This window comes from Arvicola amphibius, chromosome 10, assembly GCF_903992535.2.
Source record: "Arvicola amphibius chromosome 10, mArvAmp1.2, whole genome shotgun sequence".
Lineage (NCBI taxonomy): Eukaryota > Metazoa > Chordata > Mammalia > Rodentia > Cricetidae > Arvicola > Arvicola amphibius.
In genome coordinates, this window is record NC_052056.1 from 115,653,702 (window position 1) to 115,678,034 (window position 24,333).

General features: G+C 48.4%; 1 protein-coding gene across 1 annotated transcript in view; it reads right to left on the reverse strand.

Moving 5' to 3' along the window:
• Nucleotides 1-24,333, reverse strand: part of Srrm4 (serine/arginine repetitive matrix 4) — a 147,969-nt gene that overhangs the window by 22,445 nt on the left and 101,191 nt on the right. Inside the window, exons 2-8 of the mRNA XM_038346876.1 lie at nucleotides 19,593-19,739; nucleotides 13,431-13,517; nucleotides 10,961-11,032; nucleotides 8,139-8,165; nucleotides 6,593-6,643; nucleotides 3,260-3,352; nucleotides 815-971 (exon numbers count right to left, since the gene is read on the reverse strand). Of these exons, the coding sequence (XP_038202804.1) occupies nucleotides 815-971; nucleotides 3,260-3,352; nucleotides 6,593-6,643; nucleotides 8,139-8,165; nucleotides 10,961-11,032; nucleotides 13,431-13,517; nucleotides 19,593-19,739 (634 nt within the window). The remainder of the gene's footprint in view (nucleotides 1-814; nucleotides 972-3,259; nucleotides 3,353-6,592; nucleotides 6,644-8,138; nucleotides 8,166-10,960; nucleotides 11,033-13,430; nucleotides 13,518-19,592; nucleotides 19,740-24,333) is intronic.

Sequence of the window (24,333 nt, forward strand, 5' to 3'; positions counted from 1 at the left end):
ATACTTCCTCTTATTGAATAGTCCCAATCGCCTCAAATGGAATCAGTACCTCGAGTTTGCCCAGTGAGAACACTGAGGTGGTACAATCATCTAGGAAGACGTGAGGCTAGGTCTGAAATTCAGCTCCATCCTACACCAAAGTGTTCAAAGTCACACACCAAGTACTTCTTGTTGACCCGAGGGAGGGTTTTTCTGCTTTCATTCATTGCTGGGTCACTAAATTGGATTCACCATTATCTCACCCTGTGACTTTGCCCCGGATCCTAACCTCTCTGAGTTTTGATGTTTCTGCCCCATTTGTGGGAGGGATGAGAGACGACAGCAACTCAGCCCTTAACACCTGAGACTTTGTGTGTAAACACATAAGAAGACACAGGTCAAGCACAAATCAGTGGGAGGAATCAGATCCCAGCTGTCAATCAGTGTTGTCAAGCAGCTGACATAAGAGATGCAGACTTACTAGGAAAGCCAAAGTGCCTTTCCCATGTCAAAGACCCCTTTCTTCTGTCCTCCCCCAAGAAACATCTCACGCATGTCATCCAGAGGCCGGTTACCAGTGTTTCAACAGCCCGCATCCCCTAACATACGAGCTTAGGTGTTTTAGTTTTTCCTCCTCCATTTCCCAGGTTCCCAAGCAGAGAGATGTCAAAAGCTGGTGAATGACCATTTTGTTAATCAATAATGAGATCTGGAGCCAGTGGGAAATTTTACCCAACATTGAATTAAAAGGTAGCGTACACTGCCCTGAACTTGGACCTCCACCTCCCCCAAGAGTCATGGCAAGGCTGACAGAGGGGATGAGCGGAATACTTACTACACCCCTGGCTGACAGGAAGCCGAGCCTCTGGAGGGGCTGGCTGGGCAGGTGGCTGGATCGGGCCTCTGGGCTGACCTTGTAGTGGTTCTTGGAGCAGCGGCGGGAGTGTGTTCGGCGGGATTTCCGCCCTTCCTCGGGAGAACGACCTCGGTGCCTGGGGATCAAGAAAGAGATACCTTAGGAAGAGAGCATGGTGGAAAGACGGCTGGGCAACCAGCATGCCATCTGAGAATGACAGAGTACGATTGTGTGATTTTGTACCTGGGTATGTCTTGTGTGTACGTACATTCATCCACCCCCATTACTCATTCACTCACCCACTCATTCACCCACATGCCCACCCACACACCCGTGAACCCACCACTCATCCATTCATCTGCCAAGCCATTGACCCATCGTCTGTCCGTCAGTTCCTCCATACCCATCACCCATTCACCCTCCATTCCTCTCTCTTCTCAATGAGTCATCTGTCCACTCCTCCACCCACTTACCCACCATTCACCCTGGCTCATCCATCATCCATCTCTCCACCCACCCATCCGATGACTTGTCCATATACCCACCATCTGCCTATCCATTATCTATCATTTATCTATTTATCCATCTGGCCACCCATTTGCCAACCATCCTTCCATCCATCTTTGCCCCTTCTGTCTATTTAGTCATTCTCCCATTTACTTGTCTAGCAAGTATTTATGGGTGTAGCCATGAAGACAAAAGAGGTCTCTCTTATTTGATCTGGCTTAATGTCCTTCGTGTGCTTGTGATTCTGTATGTTTGAGCATGCCTGTGTTCCATGAATACCCGTGTGTCTTTGTGTATGTCACTTTACCACGTGTGATATGGGGCCATGCTATTGAGCATCACCCAAAATATTGAGGGAAACAATGTCTGATAAAAATGACAGAGACACCTTGTGTAAGCAAGATTTGTCCGGTCTGCCGTAGAAACCAGAGGCACGTCTGACCCCTTTGAATATCCACTGTGTACTGAGTTACAGCTGGAAACACAATCAACACCATATGAATTTCAGTCACCTGGAAAGCCCTCACACTCCTCCCTGAACCCTGAAGACATTGGCCTGTCAGACAGCATCGGGAGCAAGTTTGGGGGTTGTATCTCATAGTGACGGGGGCATTGCTCTGGGCTGGATATTGTCAGATAGCAGGGTGAGGTACTGAGATAATCTACAGTGAGAACAACCAGATTGAGGCTAAGTCTGTGGTCATGGAAGAAGCAGGCTCCACGCAGGCTAGCTGGGGTGGATGCGCCTGGATGCTTGTGTGTTGAGGACAAGTTCTTATTCCATGTGGGCTCTGCCCTGCACAAGGATGGGTCTTGTTTGTGTCTTGGTCAATCAGAGTGCGGTGTGGCTTTATCTGGGAGGTCCTACTTGTGGCTGGAGTCCAGCAGAAACACAGAGGTTGGCTTGGGAGGGGACACATCAGGGCCTCAGTTGCAGGGTTTCTCACACCTGCTCTGTGTTTATATTTCCTGGGAAGTTTTGTAGTTTCTCTGCCTCGCTGGGGTGACTAGAGGGTGCAACGCAGACACTCAGAATAATTTTTAAAAAACAGTTCTGAGGTGACCATCAAGTGCAGACAACATAGAAAATCATATCAATGCTCATAGTCTCATGGGGTCACAGAGAGAAAGGACTCAAAATCAGCCCAGAGCCTGGCACGAAGATAAACATTTCTCCTCTTCCCTTCCTCTTCTTCTTCCATCTCATTTCCTCCTCTTCTTTATCCTCTTTCCCTTCTACTTCCTTCTTTTTCTTCCCCAGCCATCTCATTTCCACTGAAAGAAGGGAAAGGTAAAGTCCTGCCATGTTCCCATCCCCCAGTTTCGTGACTGAGTACTTGAAACAAAGAGAAGCCCCTAACACGAGGAGCCAGCGTTGGTCTTCTTGCCCGTATGAACAATTCCAAATGTTCTCGCTCACAAAGCCTTCTTTATCTCCACAAGAGCACTCAACTCCTCTTGTTCTCAGACCAGGACAGGGGACACGGCAGCAAAGAGACATCAGAGTTAGGAGAAAACCAACTCGGAAGGGCCTCAGAACCTGGTACTCTGTGTTGTGTGTCTTCACAGGAGGCTCAGCTTCTCTGTTCTGAGAATGAAAAGTCTAGAGCCAAACTCCCTGGTTGCTAAGTGTCGTCTTCCTTAAAGCCCTAGTGTCTCAGTTTCCTCATCTGCACAATGGGACTACAGGATTGACCTCAAGGGACTGTAGAGAGGGTCATGTGAACCAGCATCACCAAAGACACTTAGCAAGCTGTGTTCTACGGGGACTACTATTGTGTCCTTCTGCCTGCAGCTGGTGGCAGCAAGCAGAGGTAGCTCTGACCTGGAGAGCGAGAGAGTCACCTAGTGTGGAACAGAACCTGGGTCAAGCATCTTCAGGGCTGGGCGGACCAGGAACAGGGGCGAAGGTGTTACCTGCTCTCGCAGCTGGAAGAGCGCAGTTCCGAGCTCTGAGACCTCGAGGGGCAATGGTGGTGTCTATGGTGGTGAGACTTCCGGCTTCGAGATCTTTGGGTGGGGAGAGACGGGGTGGAGGAGGGAGAGCGGAAGAGAGGGGGGGGGGAGGGGGAGAGAGGAGAAAAGAGTGCTGTGTTGATTTTGATTTTGTGATACACAAATCCCGGAATTCATACCCAAGAGTAGTCTAGGTCACCCCCAAAGGAACTCATCTCCCAACCTCACAGCCCAGCTTCCTCCTGGCATTTTCGGGACTCTCCGCCTAACTAGGCTGAGCTCATGGAAGCAGAAGGGGTCTTTGTGTGGAATGTGGCTGACAATTGACTTGAGACTTAGCCTCATGCTAGAAGCAGTCCTGACAAAAGCCACACACCAGGCAGGAAAATCGTCCCCCAGCCTCCCCTGTCTCTCTCAAAGTCAGGAATCTGCATTTTGTTTTGTTACTAAGGCCAGTCGGGATCTTGCAAAATATTGATCTACGGCCTGGGTGGAAGTGAGAGGGTGAGCTGTGCCTCCAGCCTCCCTTCCCCCACTGGACCCTCCGATAGGTCAAGCACATGGAGAAACAAATACAGACTGTTTAATGTAAGCTAATATCCCTGCCTTAAAGAGACAGTCCTTTAAACAAAAAAGGTAACCTTCGGTGTGCACGACACTCTTTTCAGAGTCTACGGGGTCTTTCCAGTGCCAGTTTGTGACCTGGGACCTGGGACACGAAGTCCAGATCCTTAGCATGGAGCCCAAAGCCTGAGAACCATGAACAACATCACCCTGTCAGCAGCATCACCCTGGCTCGCTCTAGCCATTCCCGAGGATGGGTCCCAACATCCCACTGAGGATGATCAGAGAAAGCCAAGTGTGGGGTAGCTCACGCTTGAATCCCGGTGCTTGGGAAACTGAGGCAGGAGGATCACCATGAGTTTGAGGCTGCCTTGAATGCCTGGGTGACATAGTATGACTGTCTCTAAAAACAACCAAAACACAAAACGAAGGGAGTGCGGAATGTGGTGGCCCACAAATCTGTGCACCTCAGCGAAGGAATCAGATTCTTCTGGTACAACTGTCAGGCCATCTCCGTTCCCTGACTGACACCTGCTCACTGCCTTTGTGCTCTCTCCAGACTCTGGTCTCGAACTCCGAGCTCCTTCAGGGGCTGGCCCTGCCTGGTTCTTCATGTGGCCTAGCTGTCCAATGTCTCCTGCACTGACCCGTCCGACTCAAGCTGCGACAGATGTGTAACTGGGCTTGCGTTCTGGCTCAGATGGCAATGACCACGGTGTCACTGCGGCCTTCTAGGCATTGTCCCCCAGGTGTTCTACGTTCTTTGCCACAACTGGAGGTGAGTCCTCTCTCTACTCCCACGGCACGGTGAGGAAACCAACACCAGCAGCCTAAGGTGCCCTCCTGCAGAAAGCCACCCTCACCATCGAACCCTATCCCCTGCCCCCCGCTGGTATCCTCTCGGTGTCCCAAGCTTTAGTCTCCCCTTCTCACCCGTGACATCCCCTGTGCTCACTGCCACGTGCCAGGGCCTCGTGAAGGTGCGTTGAACGAGAGGAAGCCAACTCCTGGTCAGCTTGGTTAGAACAACCCTGGAAGCCCCTGGGATTCTCGCTCTCTCTCCTGCCTTGTGTGGTTTGTCTAGCTTTCTGATGATGAGCCGCTAGCAACTGCTGGGGCTTGTCTGTTTTTTCACACTGGAGAGGGTGACTGCCTCAGCGCTCTTGAGGCGGACAGGCCCAAGGCTGCTGCTCCTGAGAACACACGGTGTGTGCTGAGAGCGAAGACACCAGAGCCAAGCTCCCCGCTTCCAGTGCTCTCACACCACTAGTCCAGAGTCCAGCGCCTCTGTTTCTTCACCCTCACCCTGGGATGGCAATAGGACCAGCTTCAGGGGATCATGGAGTCATGCCATTCATAATTTCCTTTTGATGGCTTCATTTAAACAAAGTGGCCAATAAGGAAGTCCCTCCCTGATCTTACTTTAGTCTCTCCTGCTTCCTTCTGGAGCGTGGTCCATGCCTTTATCGCACTGACTGGAATGTCCTCCTCTGTGCTGACCTTGAGTAAGAAACGCTTTGAGGCAGACACGCTGAGTGCCCTCCCCCTGTGCCCCGCCTCCTCTTTCCCCTCCTCAGAAGCCGCTCCCTTTTTTTCCTATTGTCTTTGATCCTCTCCTTAGATGCTTCTTGGCGGGAGATAAAATATTAGTTGATTGGAAAACACATCGCACTAACGTTTACAGAGTACAAAGTAGGTGGGTTGTAACCAAATTTACTTTTAATTTGATGGGGAACTGAACTCCGCAGGCAGTACTGACTGATTTGAATTTCTAGTACCAGCTATAAACTGTGAAACAGCTGGGCCCGAGACTCGGGACTCACCGGGAGCGCTGCAAACCAGTAGCCAGAGTGTACGTGTAGATGCTTGTTCACCCACGCACACATGTGATCACACACCACAGTCCATGCACACCCTACACAGATATGTGCACGGGTAAAGACTGCCATGCCCCCTACACAGAATGCAGACATACAGTGTTCATGTAGAGTGTGCACACAGTCGGAACAGAATGAGCTGACACATACACACACACACACACACACACACACGAGTCCACGGTGCACCTGTGTGAGTACTGTGTGCCACCATGCTCATACACAAGGGCATTCATGTGAACACAGCTAGATCCCATGCACACATGCATTGTGCCCATGTTACATGCACTGTACAGACCATGTGCATGGGTGTTTGCATGGCATAAGAATATGTAGACATTCCTAAGTGATGTTCACACTACACTTGCACAAGCGACCTACAAATATATGTATGGTATATACATTACATGTTACACATATAACGAGCACTTCAGGCACAAACATATACAGTGTACAACACAAGCACACATGCACACACCCACATACCACATATACAATCTGTCCATGCATACCCCACCCCTCACCTTCAAGTGAACATAAAGCCCTCCCCTTCTTCTTTTTCTTCCTTCCTCCCTCTCAGCCACTGCCCCCTCCTCCCCTGTCCCTGGTCATTTGGTAGCTAACACTCCAGCTGAAGAGAGGCCAGGCCTCCGCTTCCTCAGACTGCACAGTGTGCTCCAGGGGCATCTGACTCCCTCAGACTACACAGTGTGCTCCAGGGGCATCGGTCTCCCTCAGACTGCACAGTGTGCTCCAGGGGTATCTGACTCCCTCAGACTACACAGTGTGCTCCAGGGGCATTGGTCTCCCTCAGACTACACAGTGTGCTCCAGGGGCATCTGTCTCTACTCACTGTTTTTTGTGCTTCTTCTCTTCCCGTCTTTTGCTTTTAGGACTACAGGAGCTGAAGGAGAAACGGCCAGTTAATTGAAAGATGCAAACAAGGCAAAGAGAACACCAGTGCAGTTCAAGATTAAACACAAGCAGATGGCTCGAATGCCAGCGTCTACATGCAGCGAGTTAGGCCAGGGATCCTGGCTCATGGCCCTGTGCTGAGAACAGGGTGCCGAGGAGGCCAAGTTCGCTCTGAAGGCTAATAACAGCAATGGTAACAAAGGTCACAGCGACCACACCTGCACGCTCAGGACTCAGTGCACACCAGGCACTGTGCTAAACACCCCTGCTCCGTGTGAACTGTTAGTGTACCTCGGACACTGTGCTAAACACCCCTGCTCCGTGTGAACTGTTAGTGTACCTCGGACACTGTGCTAAACACCCCTGCTCTGTGTGAACCATCTCACTGAGCCACACTTGTCACAGACCATTTTCGAGATGTGGAAATGAAGCCTCTGATGGGCTAAGACACTGAGGCAAGATCACACAGTCGAGCTGGGGTCCGGCGCAGACCATGGTCTCTTGGTCAATCACTTAATCAGGAGATAGATGAAGGCAGATCGGGTTTGGTAGATTATGAAATGTTCTGCCCATGAATATCCAAGTACCCAAAACCCTGGGGTGTGGACAGAAGGAGCAGCATTGAGCCAGGGTCCCCGTGAAGACAACCAGAAGACTGAAAAAATGAGCCTCTGTCTCAGGCCAGCTAGCTTCACAGGTTCCCCCGAACCCATGGCTGTCTGCTGAGGTCCAGGAAGGGGCTGGGGTAATAATTCCATCTAATGCCACCACGCCGAGTCTGAGTGCCACCTCTGCTGCTCAGGTGTGTGACATCAGACAAGTGGCCTACTCTCTCCGAGGTCGCTTGCCTCAATTATGCAAGGAGGAAGCCACAGCCAGCTGTGTGACAGACTGGATGGTACTCACTGGACTGGCAGCCGGGGACACTGGCGATGGCAGTCTGCTCGTCAGTGAACTGCTCTGGATGTGGCTATTGTTACTGAAGAAGCCACTGTCATCTGCATACATCCCCTGGCTGACAGACTGGGTTGCAATTTTAGCTGTGGTCCTGGTCTCTCTTGGCTTAGTCTCTCAGGTGGGAACCATAAACACAACACCCACTGCTGAAGGCTGGGGTGGGTGGGGAAAAGAGTTAAGTGTAGGCCCACTGTGCATGAGTCCCTGTAGGTGGTAGCTTCATGTTGCTCCTGCCGTGTTCTCTATTCCTTGCCCAGATGTAAGAAACTTATGTTGGAGTAATAGGACCCATGTCTCCTAAAAGACTTGACTTCCAGTTTCTGGGCAGAGTTCGGTCCAGGAGCAATGCATAGCCCCAAAGCCGGCTCTGACTGCTCTGGGACATCAACACAGGTTTTCATTGTTGAGGGAACTGGGACTCAGGGAGGTAGAGGGAACACAGTAATGGATGCCCACCCAGGAAGCTACCCAGAATAAGTCTGTTGAAGCAGAAGGTTAAAGAAGCAGCCAGAAACAGAGAGTCTTACCTGTGTCTCCTCTTCTTGGAAAAAGACCTGATTCAAAGGAAAGAGGGAGGGAAGACAGAAGGAAGGAGCGAGGGCGGAGGGTAGGGAGAGGAGAGAATAAACACAGGTGAGTCTGAGAATTCTTTCCTGGGCAATACCTTAGTGTGATGGGCTCCTGCCCGGTACAACTCAGGACTCCTAACCAAACCTTCTCCCCCATCAGATTCTGAAGAACAGGAAGTCCATGTGGGAAATGCAGCCTGCTTGTGTACTGAGTCTCAGGTCAAAGCCACCAATGCCAATGGAAAATTGTCATCCAGCTTCTCCCGAATGAGGCTGGGCCGGGAGGCATGGGAAAGTGAGCTGTAATCCCCAAGTCCTAGCTTTAGTGGTAGATTTCTCCTCCTCCTGCTCTGCCCCTCCTCCTTCTGCTCCTCCCTCCCCCCTTCTCCTCCTGTCCGTCTCTCTCCTCCTCCTGCTGCACCACAGGCAGAACCTCTCCTGTGCTAAGCTCCGGGCATAAACAACCTCATTCTGTCCATCCCTATGCCACACTATGGAGGGCAGCGAGGTTCAATAAACTTATTATCTGGTCGCCTCTTTCTTCTCCCCTCCTCCACACTCCCTTCCTACTCTTCTTCCCACAGCAGTTTACAGTGGTCTCTGGGTTCAGCAGGCTCTTCTCTCTCCTGGGTGAGCCACCGAGCTCCTTGGAGGAGGAGCCCAGAACTTTCCACCTGTAATCACCCAGCAGACGGAGAAAGCTGTAGCGGGGTTTTGTTCATCGTTTTATTTCTGGGGCTCAGAATCTTAAGTGTGAATAGATGTGAAAATAGAGTTTTTGAAAGGTCTCAAACCTTGATATTAAGACAAGGAAAGGCCCAATGCTTCTCCTGTCCCTAGATGCCACCTCTAAGACCCTCAGCTGTCCTTAGCCAAACATGTCGTGAACACAGACCTGGAGAAGCTGGGCTGGGGAAGGGGGAGCCCAGGAGGAGGCTCGAGGAAGGGCCAGAGTATTCGCCCTCATTTTCCCCTACCTTCCTTACTCCAGGATCTCACTAAATTGCCTAGGCTGGCTTTGAACTTGTGACCTTCTTGCCTCAGACTCATAGGTAGCTGGAATTACAGGCCTTGAGTGAGAAGCTGCCTGGCTTTCTAGATCGAGGTGTGAAAAAGTCCTCCACACTGGGACCTCCTGCTCAGCACAGACAGGTGACGAATGTTTGTTTTACACTCATAGGCTTGCGCTTGCCTTAGCATCAGGCTCCATGGTAGGAAGGACTGACGACTCCAAATTAACCACAGCTCGCTAATCACCTACCATGTCAGCTTAACCGGAGACTCTAGACCAGTGGTGGATGTAACCCATTAGACCAAACTGAGTTTGAGAACATTCTAGCAATACAGAGTGAGACGTAGCCAAACCCCTGGACTGTGAAAACTCTTATTTGGTGCCACTTTGAAGACGAGAAAAACTCAAATGACCTCTGACGTTTGATGACTACACACAATCCATATAGGGGCACTGGAAGATACAGATAAACAAGAATAAATCATAAGGCATTCTTTCCCTAAGATCCACAGCCAACTGCAAAGCTTAGATGGTGTATAGAATTGAGTGGGCTGACTGTCCCAAGAGTACAAAGCTCCTCTGAGCTGGCTGACAGTGGCCCATGGGAAGTAGTTCAATGAAGATGGAAATTTCTTTGCAGAAGAATGGCACCATGGAAATTTTGTATTGCAAAATTTCTCCAAACATGTAGGCTTGGCCCATTGGCCACACTGTTTACCAGTCTTTTGCCCTCTGTAAATATACATGAACATTTGACTCTAAGGTATGTGTACATGGATGTGTGTATGTATGGATGTGTGCATGCATGCATGTGTGTATATGTGCATGTTTGTGTGTGTATGTGTGTATGTTTGTGTGTACGTGGATGTGTGTATATATATGTATGTGTGTACATGGATGTGTGTATATATGTATGTGTGTGCACAGCTTTGTGTATATATGTATGTGTGTACATGGATGTGTGTATATATGTATGTGTGTGCACAGTTTTGTGTATATATATATGTATGTATGTACATGGATGTGTGTATATATGTATGTGTGTGCACAGCTTTGTGTATATATGTATGTGTGTATATGTGTGTGTGTGCATATGTACATGCATGTGTGTGCATAGTAAACACCTGGGCTGAGAGTCCAAACCATGAGAGGCCTTTCCATGACTCTCCCTGTTCCCCGCCTTGTATGAGGATCCCTGGATGTCATGTTCTTCAACTTGATTCTGCCCTCTAGGACACAGCTGAAGCCACATGGAGGTTTCTCCTGGTACTTTGGGATCATGATGAAAATATCATTGCCTGCTTCTGTCTTGGCCTGCGATGTGGCAGAAATGAGGAAGTACGCAGCCCCTCCCCACAAGGACCAGGAAGCAGGGGGGACTGCCTGGGATCTCTCTGCTTCCCATTCCTTGTTCCCAGCCCCTCTTCTCGGCCTGGCAGGTCTCCCAAACCCATCTGCTTTCTTCTGATCAGCTCCCCTTTCCAGTCTGAGTCAACGGATCTCTTTTCTGCCTCCAAGAGTCCCAACTCACATTGGCGCAAACACACCCTAAAATGGAGCTAGAGTGAGTGTCTTCCCAGGCCCTGCCCCTGCCGCACCCTGGGCATCCCTGTTTGTGGAGGAGGAAGGACAGGAGGGCAGTACCTATGCCCTGCTGCACCCGGGGCATCCCTGTTTGTGGAGGAGGAAGGACAGGAGGGCAGTACCTATGCCCTGCTGCACCCGGGGCATCCCTGTTTGTGGAGGAGGAAGGACGGGAGGGCAGTACCTGTTTCGCTTATGCTTCTTGGAGCTTTTCTTCTTCTTCTTCTTGACTGGTGATGGGCTGTAGGATGGGGACCTGTGGGGAGGGAGACACGTTCCGTCTTTACGCAGGGTCTTGGCTCTTTGGGGGACTGTATTCAGAGACAGTCCCTATATCTTTCGTAGGCTGATACAGTTGCTTTTCTTACGTTTTTGGGGGGCCGGGTGTAAAAGTGAGATTCACAGTGGTGTAGTGACCTGCTCAAAGACACACAGCCAAGACATGGGTAGTCTCAAATCTGAACTGAGTTCTCTCCGTTCCCAGGTTTGTTTCTTATAACAACATAACTCTACTCTTTTTTTTTTTCTTTTTTTTTTTTTTTTTTTTTTTTTTTTTTTTTTTTTTTGGTTTTTCGAGACAGGGTTTCCCTGTAGTTTCTAGAGCCTGTCCTGGAACTAGCTCTTGTAGACCAGGCTGGCCTCGAACTCAGAGATCCTAACTCTACTCTTAATTAAATCTGAAATGCTTTCTTGGTCTCATCTGTGGCTTCCCCTGCAAGCTTTGCCCCTCCCATGTTCCCTGGTCTCTGCTATCTCCTTGGTAAGCCTCTCTCCCTGAAGCCACAGCCACCAAAGGGGCACCTGGGAAACGGTCAGGTGATGACTCAGCCTGACATCAGAATGACCTGATTTCCCGTCTTGACTCCACCACCAACTCACAGGCCTCTGGGGAAAATCACAGCTCATCTCCTGGTTTAATTCCTCAGTGAGACAGCGGGCTCTGGCTGGGAACAGAGGCTGCGCGCTCAGGACCGGCAGGAGCCTAGGGCTGACTGAGAGGCAGCAGGGAGCACTGAGGAGTGAGCCCCCCCCATCCCCGCCGAAAGCACGCAGCGGCCTCTCAGATGGGAGTTGGGGTTCAGTGTGAAAATGCAGCCCCAGCCTTCCACAGCAGCTGCTTTCCATAGAAGGTTCGAGAAACCCCTATTTTCATATGAACTATCCCAATTTTTAATGAGTATACACTAATTTTATTTTCTTAAAAAAAAAAAAAAACAGCCGGGGCGGTGGTGGCGCACGCCTTTAATCCCAGCACTCGGGAGGCAGAGGCAGGCGGATCTCTGTGAGTTCGAGACCAGCCTGGTCTACAAGAGCTAGTTCCAGGACAGGCTCCAAAGCCACAGAGAAACCCTGTCTCGAAAAACCAAAAAAAAAAAAAAAAAAACAAAACCCAAAACTTGGCAGGCTCAACAAAATATATCAGCAAAGAGAATTAAATGAGGAACAACGCAACACTTTAGGAACTGCAGTTGTCCCCAGACTCACGCTCAGGGGACCCTTGCTGGAGGAATAATTAGGGAACCCCAGAGCGTGCTGTTGCCTCCTCTAAGTTCTGCACACTTCTAAAATCGGGAACTCAATTCACCCCGAGTCCACCCCCTACCTTACAATGGCGGAAAGGCGGGGATCTCTCCCGCACTACCCCGAGTCCTATGTGGGTCCATCCTTAAGTGGTAGGCTAAGTAGTTGTGGCGGAGAAAGCTCTGTGCACCGGAACCCCAGGCCCCAGTGGTCCAGTCATTGCTCTCTGCCGCCCCCTGCAGGCTTCTGTAAACACTGCCTGGGAGGTTTGGTGAGATTCCCTGGCTCCCATGGAGTCTTGTCTCCCTGGGAGACAAGGTTTTATGAGGGAATCTGGAAATAAAAGTATATTTTTTTTAAGTATAAAAACGTCTTGAAAGAATTGTGTGTAGAAAGAAATTCAAGAAGCTCAAAGAAGTCACGATCTGATGTTAATATATAATGTTAACTCTGGGTCTAGAGCAGAATCCTGCAAATCAAGTCCAAGGCAGATTCTGACGTCCCAGCCGATGAGCCTTTATCTTCCCATCTCTGAAACGGGCATAATGCTTGCCTGGAAGAGTGTGTCCGGGAGTGAGAAGAAGGCGGGTAGCAAGCCTCTGCACACTGTAAGCTTCAGTCTCTCGTGTTCAACAACCAAGCAGTAATAATAGCTCTTTATTAATTGGCCATACACTATTGCTAAACACTGTGACAGCTGTCTCCATATTTTCCTCTTCCTCTTTTTTTTGTGATACAGGGTCTCACTTTGTAGCTCAGGCTGACCCAGGATGCACTATGTAACCCAGGTTGGCATCAAACTCACAGCAATCCTCCTGCCTCAGACTGCAATCCTCCTGCCTCAGACTCCCAAGTGCTGTTATTACAGGCATGAACTCCCGTACCCAGAATCATTTCTCTTCCTATGCTCACAAAATTCCAAAAGGTTTGTATTATTTTATTATCATTTGCAGAAGAGGGGAACCCAAAGCATAGAAGGGTGAAGCCCGAAGTCACATGGTAGTTAAGAGGCAAAAAAGAAATTTGAACCAAGCTGGAGTCACTGCCAGACTCTTGAAAACCTTTATACCCCCTGTCTGCCCCTTCCCCTGTCTCTGAGTCTTTGAAGTTTCATCTCTGTTCAGGACCCTCACCTCCTTCTCTTCTTCCTGGTCGATTTCTTCTTTTTCTTTTTCCCCCTGGAGGAAGGTGGTGGTGTCAGGTCTCTTTCTTGAGAGGCACTGTGGGGAAAAAAGAATCATACATGAGAGGATCCCTTGGTTCCTTGCTCAGGGCTGTCACAATCAGAGAAAGGGAGAGGACCAGCTCCTTGGTGAATCAAGGACCCATGGTGAATATCTAATTGCTACCTCATGGCTGATTCGGTCACACTTCAGATTAAACGTCTCAAATAAGGACTTAATGCCCACCTAATGAGACAGACACTGCAGTTACGCAAATGCCAATTGATTATTTAAAACAAGGTTTATAGAGGTTAACTGCCCCTTAATAGATTTATTATTGAATTTGAAAATGGCTCACCTCGGTAAATAAATCACTTTAAAAATAATGAGTTGGCAGTCCAGCCCACTCCCACCCCAGTCCGACCCGTCTACACTTCCTGCTGTAGATTTCACAGGAGACAGAAGGTGTGTTGAGCAGAAGTTGGTTATTAAAAGTGTATTTGCGTGGGTCTAATGTAACAAGATCCACATCTTCCATCGCTTCACAGAGCCTCCAAAACCTCCGCTCCTCAGGAATAATTATTTCCCATTCAATTAAATTCAAACGCTCGGGCTGCAGTTAAAGGAAGTCAAGTTATCTTCTTTTATAATTGGGGCAGGCTCCAGGGATGGAAAAAAAGAGAGAGAAGAGAGAACACTATCCTCTAGCAAAAGGGAGACAGGGATGGATTGAAATCTATTTGAGAATGGAAACATGCAAGCTCAGTAGGCCTTTGCTGGAACAACTAGTATTGTTTTTATTAATTTAGCAGTAAGAAAATAAGCACTGGTATATATATATATATGTATATATATTACACACATGTATATACATGTACGTATACATATATATTGTTATGTATAAAGAGGTTTATATATTTTGACATAAAATTTAGAAGGCAGTGTGTTTGGAAGCCAGAGGACAACTTCAGGTTCCATTCACTATGTGCCATCCACCTTTTTGGGGGGCAGGGGAAGATCTCTCACTGGCTTGGAGCTGACCAAGTGGATGAGACTGGCTGACCAGTGACAATCAGGAACCTCCTGACTCCACTTCCCAAGCGCTGGGATCACAGTGTGAGCCACCATCCCTTGATTTGTTCATAAACCTGGCCCCTGGGAGTGAACTCAAGTCTTTGTAGTTACAAGGCAAATCAGTCAGTTGAGAAAAGCCCTCTCTAGATCACCAATATGATTCCTGTCATTTTGTTTCACAGGTGAAGGAAACGAGGTCCAGAGAGTTGAGCTGACTTACTGGTGGCCATAGTGAGGAGTCATCGGAGCTGGGACTTGAAACCCTGTGATGCTTGCTCTGAGAGCCGCCTCAAAACCCCAGCTGCCTTCTAGAGCCATCTGTATAGCCAACCAGACGGAGATGGCCAAACTCATTGGAATATCATAAAACTTCATCTTATTACATTCTGTTTGAAGAGTCTGGATCATCAGAGTTATCAGGAGGGGTGATGAGGGATTAGAATGTATGTTAAGTCCTCTGCACCGCCAACAAATGGATACACACACACACACACACACACACACACACACACACACTGTGTGTGTGTTTTTTTAAGAGAGGTACTTTTAGTTAAAAGCTAAAAATTATCTTCATAAGAATGTTTAAGAATTAGACCCTGGCTGCTGAAGCACACCTACATGCTATAAAGCACAAAGCACAATAGACCGTAGGGAAAATGAGCTCTTAAAGGCACAGTGGGCCACTTCCAACTTTCTTTCTCCAAAGAGTCCTTGACTCCCAGCAAGAAACCAGTGAGCATTTGTCAAATGACCAGGTGACGGATGAAGGAGCTTGGCTGCGTGCTGAGCCTTCTGGTTTCGCGGGGGCACATCTGCTGGGAAACACGGGGTGCGGTGGAAAAGTGTGAACAAAATGTGGAAAGAGTCCATTGTTAGGACAAGAGCTATTGTGGACTATTAGCTTAAGATGCATTACGTTCGTTTATACCATGGAGCATTTGTCTAATGATGCAGGGATGCGGTGCATCCTTGTATGTTGCATTTGTTTAACTCTGTGAAGCTGTATTACTTTGCCTGCCTAAAACGTCTGACTTGTCTAATAAAGAGCTGAACAGCCAATAGCTAGGCAGGAGAGAGAAATAGGCAGGGCTGGCAGGCAGAGAGAATAAATAGGAGGAAAAATCTAGGGAGAGGAGGGAGGAGCCAGAAAAGGAGAAGGAGAGGAGGCCACTAGTGGCCAGACACACAACCACACAGCCACACAGCCACACAGCCACACAGCCACACAGCCACACAGCCACACAGCCACACAGCCACACAGCCAGCCATGGAGTAGCAAGGAAGAAAGATATCTAGAATAAAGAAAGGTAAAAAACCCAGAAGCAAAATGTAGTGAAAGAAAAACAGGATAATTTAAGTCAGAAGAACTAGATAGAAAGAAGCCAAGCTAAGGCAGGACATTCATAAACAAGAATCCATCTCTGTGTATTTTATTTGGGAGCTGGATGGCAGGCCCCCAAGAGTTAAAAAAAAAAAAACTGCAAAGAACTCTGACATAAATCAAAAATCTTTTAAATTCAATAGCTCTGAAGTCCTATATGTTCATTCACGTTTCCCAATCCCTTGCCCCTACCCTGGTTCTGTGAAGTGCATCCCAGACAGTAGTGAGGAACACAGTGGTTAGTGCTATGTCCAGGGTGCTTGTGTACACTGGAGTTCCACATATGATGGTCAGTCCAGTGGTCAATAATGCAGCTGCTACAGGGAAGACTGTAAGCTCAAGTGGCTGGGTGTGCAGGTGTTAAGTCCACACGGTGCAAGAGGTGGAGAATAAGTGTTCACAGACTGAGCACACACGGATGAAGATAAGTACTCAGTTACATGTGTGGTTGGTGAGGACGTGGTGGTCATGGCTCCATATCTATTCCTACCTAGCGCAGAGATTTTTCTTACTTGTATTATCAGCTAAGAGGTGAGAATTAAACCAGGTACCTGCCACGTGCCTTGGCCTGGCACTGGGTACATTCACAGCTAACCCACCATGTTACAGTCCCACGTCATGCAACATCATCCCGACTGATGCCATGGCTGTCCCATTTGTTCGAAAATGGAGCTGAACACCTCATATTGACTGCAACACAGGGTGTTGCTCACGCATGTGTGGTGACGCTGGAGGGAGCAATCTACTGTGTTTCTGCCAGGTAAGACACACTGTAAACAACTGTGTGCAGATCTTAATGCTTGGCCGTGCTCACAAAGTGCTGGGCTACGCAGCCACGCCATTTCTGTCCTCGGAGTGTAGAGAAACGCTTGCTTCAGGCCGAAGCTTCCCACCTCGGCGTTTGCCTCATAGCTCGATTTGATAGATGGCTCTTGCACTTGGTCAGACCTGTACTGTTTTATCCCCGTTGCCCTCAGACCTGTAGGATACACTGAGTGTGTAGATGTGACACACAGCTCAGGTGTAGACAGTGCCATGCTGGGTGTGTGTAAGTCCCCTCTCAGGTGTTTGGACAACGATGTCTTCTGAGGACAGACTCTTCAGAGCATGGCCCTGTCATTAAGCATAATCAGCACGAATTCTTATCACTAATATGATAGTTATTAATTACCATCATCACAGTGGCTCTTAACTCCTCAGAGAATCAGTCACAGACAGAAGAGGACAACAAACCCAGACACACTATATGGCTCAGTTGATAACATGGTGCCATTGTTTTTTTTTTCTTTAGATTTTCATTCCCAGAATTTTCTCCCCTGGTACGCTGATGCCCTTAACCAGAATTTTTCTTTTTTGAGGACCTCCTATGTTCCAGACCTACTGCCAGGACCCACGGGTACCCACTGAAGTTTGACTCTGAAATGTTCCCTACAGCTCATGTTTGAACCCTGCTTCCTAGGTGCTGCCATTTTGGGGAGGCCGTTTGAGGTTCCGGGGTCAGAGCCTGGATTACAGAACTAGGTTATCTCATTGGAGACGGACCTTTGAAAGTTACATCTAGTTATGATCTGATTCTCTCTGCCCTCTGTCCTGGCCATTTGCAGTCACCCCAAACCCTAGACCTTGCTGACCACAATCACGAGAAATACTCCCGAAACGAGGAGCCAAAATAAGCCTACCCTCCCATTCTCTGTTTCTATCAGGCACTCTGGTGAGTAGAGCAAAGAAACCCCCACAGTGCCTGACCTATACCAATGCTCCCCCGACCTTCAGAAGGAGAGCTCCATATTCCCATTCACAGTTGCTTAACTGAGGCTTGGAGAGATTAAAACATGCCGCCTACATTAAACAAACGAGCAAATGAAAACAAGCTTTCTAGTGTGTGCTTCTGATCAAAGCAAAAGACAAGAGAGACAGATGGCTATGCGGGATGGCTAGCCAGCCAGTTTAGCCTAATCGGGGAGCCCTGGGTCCTTCTGGGAGATCCTGACATGGAAACAAGGTGAGCTGTGCCTGAGGAATAACACCCGAGGCTGACATTTGATTTCCACACACCCATGCACTACCCAAACGTGCACCCACTTCCCCCCCATACATACACTCACACGTACATGCATGCACATACAGACATGCACACATATTCTCATATATACACTCACAGTCACACAACATACGTATACACACATGCATACACACATAAACACACATTCATACACACATATACACAATGCATACACACTCACATATATGTACATGCATATACACTTGAACATACACATACTCACACATGTATGCACACATATGATAGTGTTACGAGTATGTTCAGATGAGATAATAATGGACTGGACTCTATTTATGTAAAAGATAGAAAATTAAAAGCCAAGAGGTAGAGAGTGCATTGGTCTCTCCATTATCAATGTAGGCTTAGTTTAGTTAAGTTAAAAAAAAAAACTGGAGAGTATTCATTTAGTCAATGTTTTCTTATTAGCATGTCTGTGTATGGGAATACATGCACATGTATTATGGTGCACATGCTGAGATCAGAACACAACTTGCAGCAGCTGGTTCTTTCCTTCTACAATGTAGGACCTGGGGATCTATTCCCAGTCATCAGATTTGTTCCATCTACCATGTAGGACCTGGGGTTGTACTCCCAGGCCCTTGTCAGCAAGCATCTTTATCTCTTGGCCCCAGCTAGAGTTTAAGACTTCACTCTTTTAACTTACTGGTTATCATATTTTGGTCATCACGTCACCTCTATGAGTCTCAGTAAAATGCTACTTATCAGTGTCTAGCATCGTACTGGTCATCTATGGGGACAAAATGGCAGTGGCTGAGTAGCTGAGTTAAGGATAGAGGGCAAAGGTCTAAAACACAGGACACAAAATTGAAATTATTATTTGAGGGTCTGGGGCTCATATAATCACTATGCCAAGAAGTAACTCTTTCATTAAATGTGAGGGTCTTGCCACGGCCAGGTGGTGGTGGTGAAGCTACAAAATATCAACGTGGCAGGATCGAGTGATGCCCAGGAGACAGGTAAACGAGAGTGGGTGTCTGTGAGGGTGTTCCAGAGATGAGTGACATATGGAACAGCAAACAAGGCGGGAAGACATGCCCTGAATGCAATATTTGGTGGGCTTGGAAGGATCAAAAGTCAAAAGAGGAAGAGGCCCAAAGAGAGAAGGAATGAAGTTGCGTACCTGTCCCCTTCTACCTCCCTTCCTCCCTCTCTCCTCCCTTCCCCTCCCTTCCTCTCTCTCCATCCTGCCTCACCACACACAGTCATAGAAACAGCAGAACCAAGTGACCATGGAGCAAAATCTCTGAAGCCAGAAGCCAAAAATAACTTTCTTCATCTTGTTGTACTAAGCATTTGTCACACCGATAGAGGTCGAACCCACACAAGCCGAGTCTAGCTTGTCCCCTGTTCTTAGAAATACATTGTCTTTAGAACGCCTGTGCTTTATTAGATTTAGTGTCCGGGTCTAAAGTGTTGTGACAACCACCATTGGGTCCCTAAACCTAAAACACTGGCCCGCTACAGAAAGCATTTGCTAGCACATGGCAAGCTCTCAGAGAGGAACTTGAAAACAAGAAGGGGTCAGAAAAGCTGCCTGGGTTTTCACACTCAGCTTGCACTAGCTGAGGGCTCTAAAGGCAGTACTGTATCTCACCTGTGTGCTCGGGCAGGACCCAGCTCCCTGCAGGTCTTTTCTCTTTCCCAGCTGTTGGCACCAAAGGTCTCAGTGGCCAGACGTTGGCCCAACTTTTCTGAAGGTCCATCCTGGGCTGGGACCAAGAGACTGCTTTGGGGCTCTGTCCTGCAGGGGAAGAAATAAGGAGGTAAAATTGTTAGGATATTTGGAGTCATTTCATTATATATTCAGACCGGAGATTTTTCTAGTCTCCTGCTTGGACGGAGATGATGAGACTATCACTGGTCTTTTTCCCTGAGTGGAGTGGAGAGCCATTTTCCAGTTCAAGGCAGTCAAGAGCCGCATGCCTTCTCCATCTTTCTCCCTTTCTCCCTCGGTGACGCTGAAGCCTACATACTCTGAAAGCTGAAGCCACTTGGAGGAGGACATCTGAACTTCAATAATTTTGTAAGAGAGAAGTGGGCTGGATTAAGTTGTTCATTACTGTAGCATCCTGAACATGGAAGGGTCTTAGAAACCAACCCTCATGGCCCCTCTCATGATGATAGACAGAAGGAAGAGTTTAGCCCCTCTGCCTCTCCTTTCTCTTTAGACTCTATTTCTCTGCATTCTCGGTCCCCTTTCATGTTCAGTTTGTTTTTTTTTTTCAGTCAGCCAAGCTCCAAAAGTATCAAATGGAAAAATTCCACAAACGGATCATACGTATAAATTCTACTTGTCTGAGCAGTATGAAAAAAACTTGCACTCCATCACTGTCTCCTGTCTGGGACACGAGCCATCCTTTTACCCAGTGTATCCATGCTATATAGGCTACTCAACTGTGTCACCTTTAGGTTAACAGACATATCACTAGAGCACCATGTCCCAGTCACCCCTTTATTTAGTGATGGCCCTAAGGTACAGAAGACTGAGGCTGGACATTTGAACATACCAAAGGGAAGGCCTAGGCATTCTCGTTTTAGGAGATGGTAAAAGCACGTGTGATATTTTAAGAGTAAGATCGCATTTACAGTATATTATTTCTCTGCCATTATTCTTAATCTCACACTATACCTAATTTATAAACAAAACCTTTTCATAGGCGCCCATGTAAAGGAAGAAGCATGGTGTGTACAGTGCTGGATACTCTCCTAGGTTCCAGGAACCCACTGTGGTCTTTGATACTGTTCTTATTGGATATGCGGTAGGTGAGAGACTGAAGGTTTGAATTTGGATACTGCCTTCCCTTCTCCCTTTGGCAGCCAGTCACTCAACTCCCTAGTCCCCGGTCCCTCAGCAATAAAACAGAAACCACCACCAGTCCTAGACCATCGACTTGACATGAGGACAGAGATGAGTTATGCCAACCAAAAGATCTAGGAAAAAAACCTTTTTATCTTAATTTTTACTTTCTTGCAAATCAGTCAATCTGGTGTCTCTTGCAGGGGTGAGGTCACCTGCTTGGAACAGCAATTCCCATGAGGGCTTACTGTTCCCTCCTCCTGCCAAACAATATGTGGGAGTCACTGATGTACCTCACCTATTTGAGTCTCAGGAAGGGACAAGAAATAGACTCATCACTCAATCTTTGAGGATCCTGTTAAAGTCCTAGATACAAACCAAGTGGATGGAGCCAGAAGCTTGAGGGTCAAGGGTTTGTCTTAGCTCATTCTACCTTCAAACTTTGAGTCAAGCATTGACCAAAGACTTGAGCACTTCTGCACCACGCTCCTACTGGCTTTATGACTCACAATAAACGCATCTGATAAGTTCCCTGATCCTTAGAGTTTCCAGGGAGTGAGCCAAGCCCAGTCAATAGGGAAGCAAGGGCAGAACAACACATTCATCTCTGCCAGCCGCTTCTCGGTGCATCTTCAGAAGCAGAGCTCGGAGTCGCTGCCAGCCAAGGAGGAATGGAGATTCTAATCAAGGCTGCCTTCTGCCTGGTCCAGGCCAAACTGAATTCATTAATCTCCAAACCTCAGAGCCGGTTCTCAGGTCACTGATGCAGTGACCCAATCAGGGGAGCTACTGTGACCATGAAGTTTAGATCCAGATGTCAGAGGAGATCATTATCACTTAAGTATGAAAAATGTGACTTATTGACTGTTACCAGTTATGACGAGGATAGACTAGCAGAGGGTTAGGAAAGTGTCTGTGACTCCACAGGGTCAGAGAAGACCCCTTTGATGAACAACAGGGACAGGGACCTTTCAGAATAATGTGGCCTAAAATGGATTCCCAGAGTGATTAATACTATTGCCAGACATATCCTCTTTCCTAGAATATGGGATGGGCTTAATGACTCACTTGCCATGAGTCCAACGGAGAAGTGATCATGTATGACCCCCTCCCCTTTGTTTTTAGACATGGTTTCTCCATGTAGCCCTGACACTTCCCCATAAATCAGGTCGGCCTCGAACTCACAGAGATCTGCCTGTCTCTGCCTCCTGAATGCAGGGATTAAAGGTGTGCGCCACCACTGCCCAGCAATGCATGACCTTCAAACTATGTCACCAGCCAATGTTTGCCTTGCTGTCCTTGATTGGTCACTCTGAGGTAAGGGTCATCATCTGCCATGTTGTAAGAACACTCAGCCCCACGCGAGCAGGGGCATGGATATGAGCCTGCTAGACCAGAACAACCTCATGGGATGTGCTGAGCCAGAGCCACACAGCCACACTCTCGGCTCACAGAAACCGTGGAACGCAGCTGCTTGCTGGGTTGGTTTTTAGCTACAAGGACTGGGAAGGATTTTTCTGTTTGTTAGCATAATCATGCATCCTATCTGCACAGGTATCTGCAGAAAGGGGGAGGCACAGGCCAGGCAGAGGACTCGAATTCAAAGACCTCAGCACACGCAGGAATGGCAAGAGACGAGATCAGAGATGAGGTCTCCTCAGTGAGATTTCTGCAGCTGTGCACTAGAGGCTGTGCTAGCTCGCTCTTTTCTCCAACAGCACAAATTTCAGCTTTCTGGACTGGGACACCCCACTGGGAAATCTGTAGTAAAGCAAACAGAGCTCTAAGAAATTCTACAGGAAGTGCTGAAGAGAAGGACAGGGTCCTCCATGATAGAACATTCAAGACCTTACTTCAGACATCCTAGCGCTCGTGCACGTGTGTGTGTGTGTGTGTGTGTGAGAGAGAGAGAGAGAGTCTTAGCTTCCCCCTGCCTCCCTCTCTCCACCTGTCTATGTGTACACATACACACATACACACATGCACACACATGAATGCACGGGAAAGCCAGAGGTCAACCTCAGGTCCCATGCTGAGATGGGGCCTCTTTGAGGGATTTGGGGCTTGCTGAGGTCTAGGCTCAATGTCCGGAGTTCTGGGCATCTTCCTGTCCCCAACCTTCCAGAACTGGGGTTTCAAGTGTGTGTGTCAACACACCCAGCTCCTTACATGAGTGCTGGGGATCAAACCTCAAGTCCTGATGCTTATACAGCAAGCACTTGAGTAACTGAGTCAGCTCTGCTCAGCTTTCTTAGAACTGGAAGAGAGAGCACAAGTGTAAAACCCTGTGTTACCCAATCTTGGCACAATATCGAAGGTTCTGAATGAACCTCACAATATGAGGTTTCTGAATGAGATCCTAGGACTCATCATAGATGCAATGACTGAGTCTCAACAGTTAGAGCCTGGAAACTACAAGCTACAGAAACAGTCCAGATAGCCATTTGTCAGATCAAGGACAAACTCCAGAGATTCCGCATGGTCTGGCCTCAGCCGCACCTCCTGTGTCTCTCCCAGTCTTCCCATTGTTCTAGCCATATGGTCTGTTTACTGTTTCTCAAATGGGTCACCGCTTTCCTGCCTCAGGGCCTTTGCACTTGCTGTCTCCGCACCTGGCATGCGGTTGCTGCAGCAGCTTGCAGGCCTTCTCCTATCCTCTCTCAAGGGTGACCTTTGCAGGGAGCTGTCCCTGCCTTCTGCATCAGACTCTGTCCCCTCTTCTGACTCTGTTCCTGGTGGGAACCACGGGGGCTCGCTGAGTTTGTTTTTCTTCACTGATAATTCTTTTATTTCCTTTAACTGATAATCTTCTGAGCCAGGATATGAGTTCTTTACCATCGAGTAATCAAAGAGTGTCTGCCGGTGCCTCCTTTTGCTGATGAAGGGGCATGGATGAGCAGATGGATTCTGGCGACACCAATCAAGTTGCCGCGGTGACAGGAAGAAGAGTCTGTGAGGCACCACAGACCTTCAGTGGAACCAGACCTCGGCCTCAGCCCCACCCATGCGCCTGCCCTGTTTCCAGTCCTGCATCTTTTCAGGGTCCATTTCTGCTGAAACATGTCCACAGCTGCCTCATCTTTACCCAAAGAGATAGTCAATGTTGAGTGTAAAAAAGACTTAAAAGGAGACAAGATCTTCAGGGGACATCTGAGACAGGGACTCGAGGGCCGGCACACCCCACTTCACACGAGGAAAGGGGAAGTCATGGGTGCCGGGTTCCTTGAGGCCTTCCTCCTCCCTGCATTTCTGCTACTCAGAGACCTGGCACTGATGAGCTGCTGCCCGTAGTCATGGCAACGAACAGACGATTCCTAGCCTCTGATAAGAGTCAGGGGTGAACTTTCTACAAAACTCTCTAAGATGCTTCGGTCCCTAGCTGCTTGCTTGCATCTCCATCAAAGTTTCCGCGGGGGGGGGGCAGGGGAGCAGAGTTTCTTGGCTGCTCCTGAGAAACTACTCATCCCCCCAGGGCTGGACGCTGATCCGCATGACCCTAGCCCTAGGCAGAGCTAACATGGCTTTAGAGATAGACAGA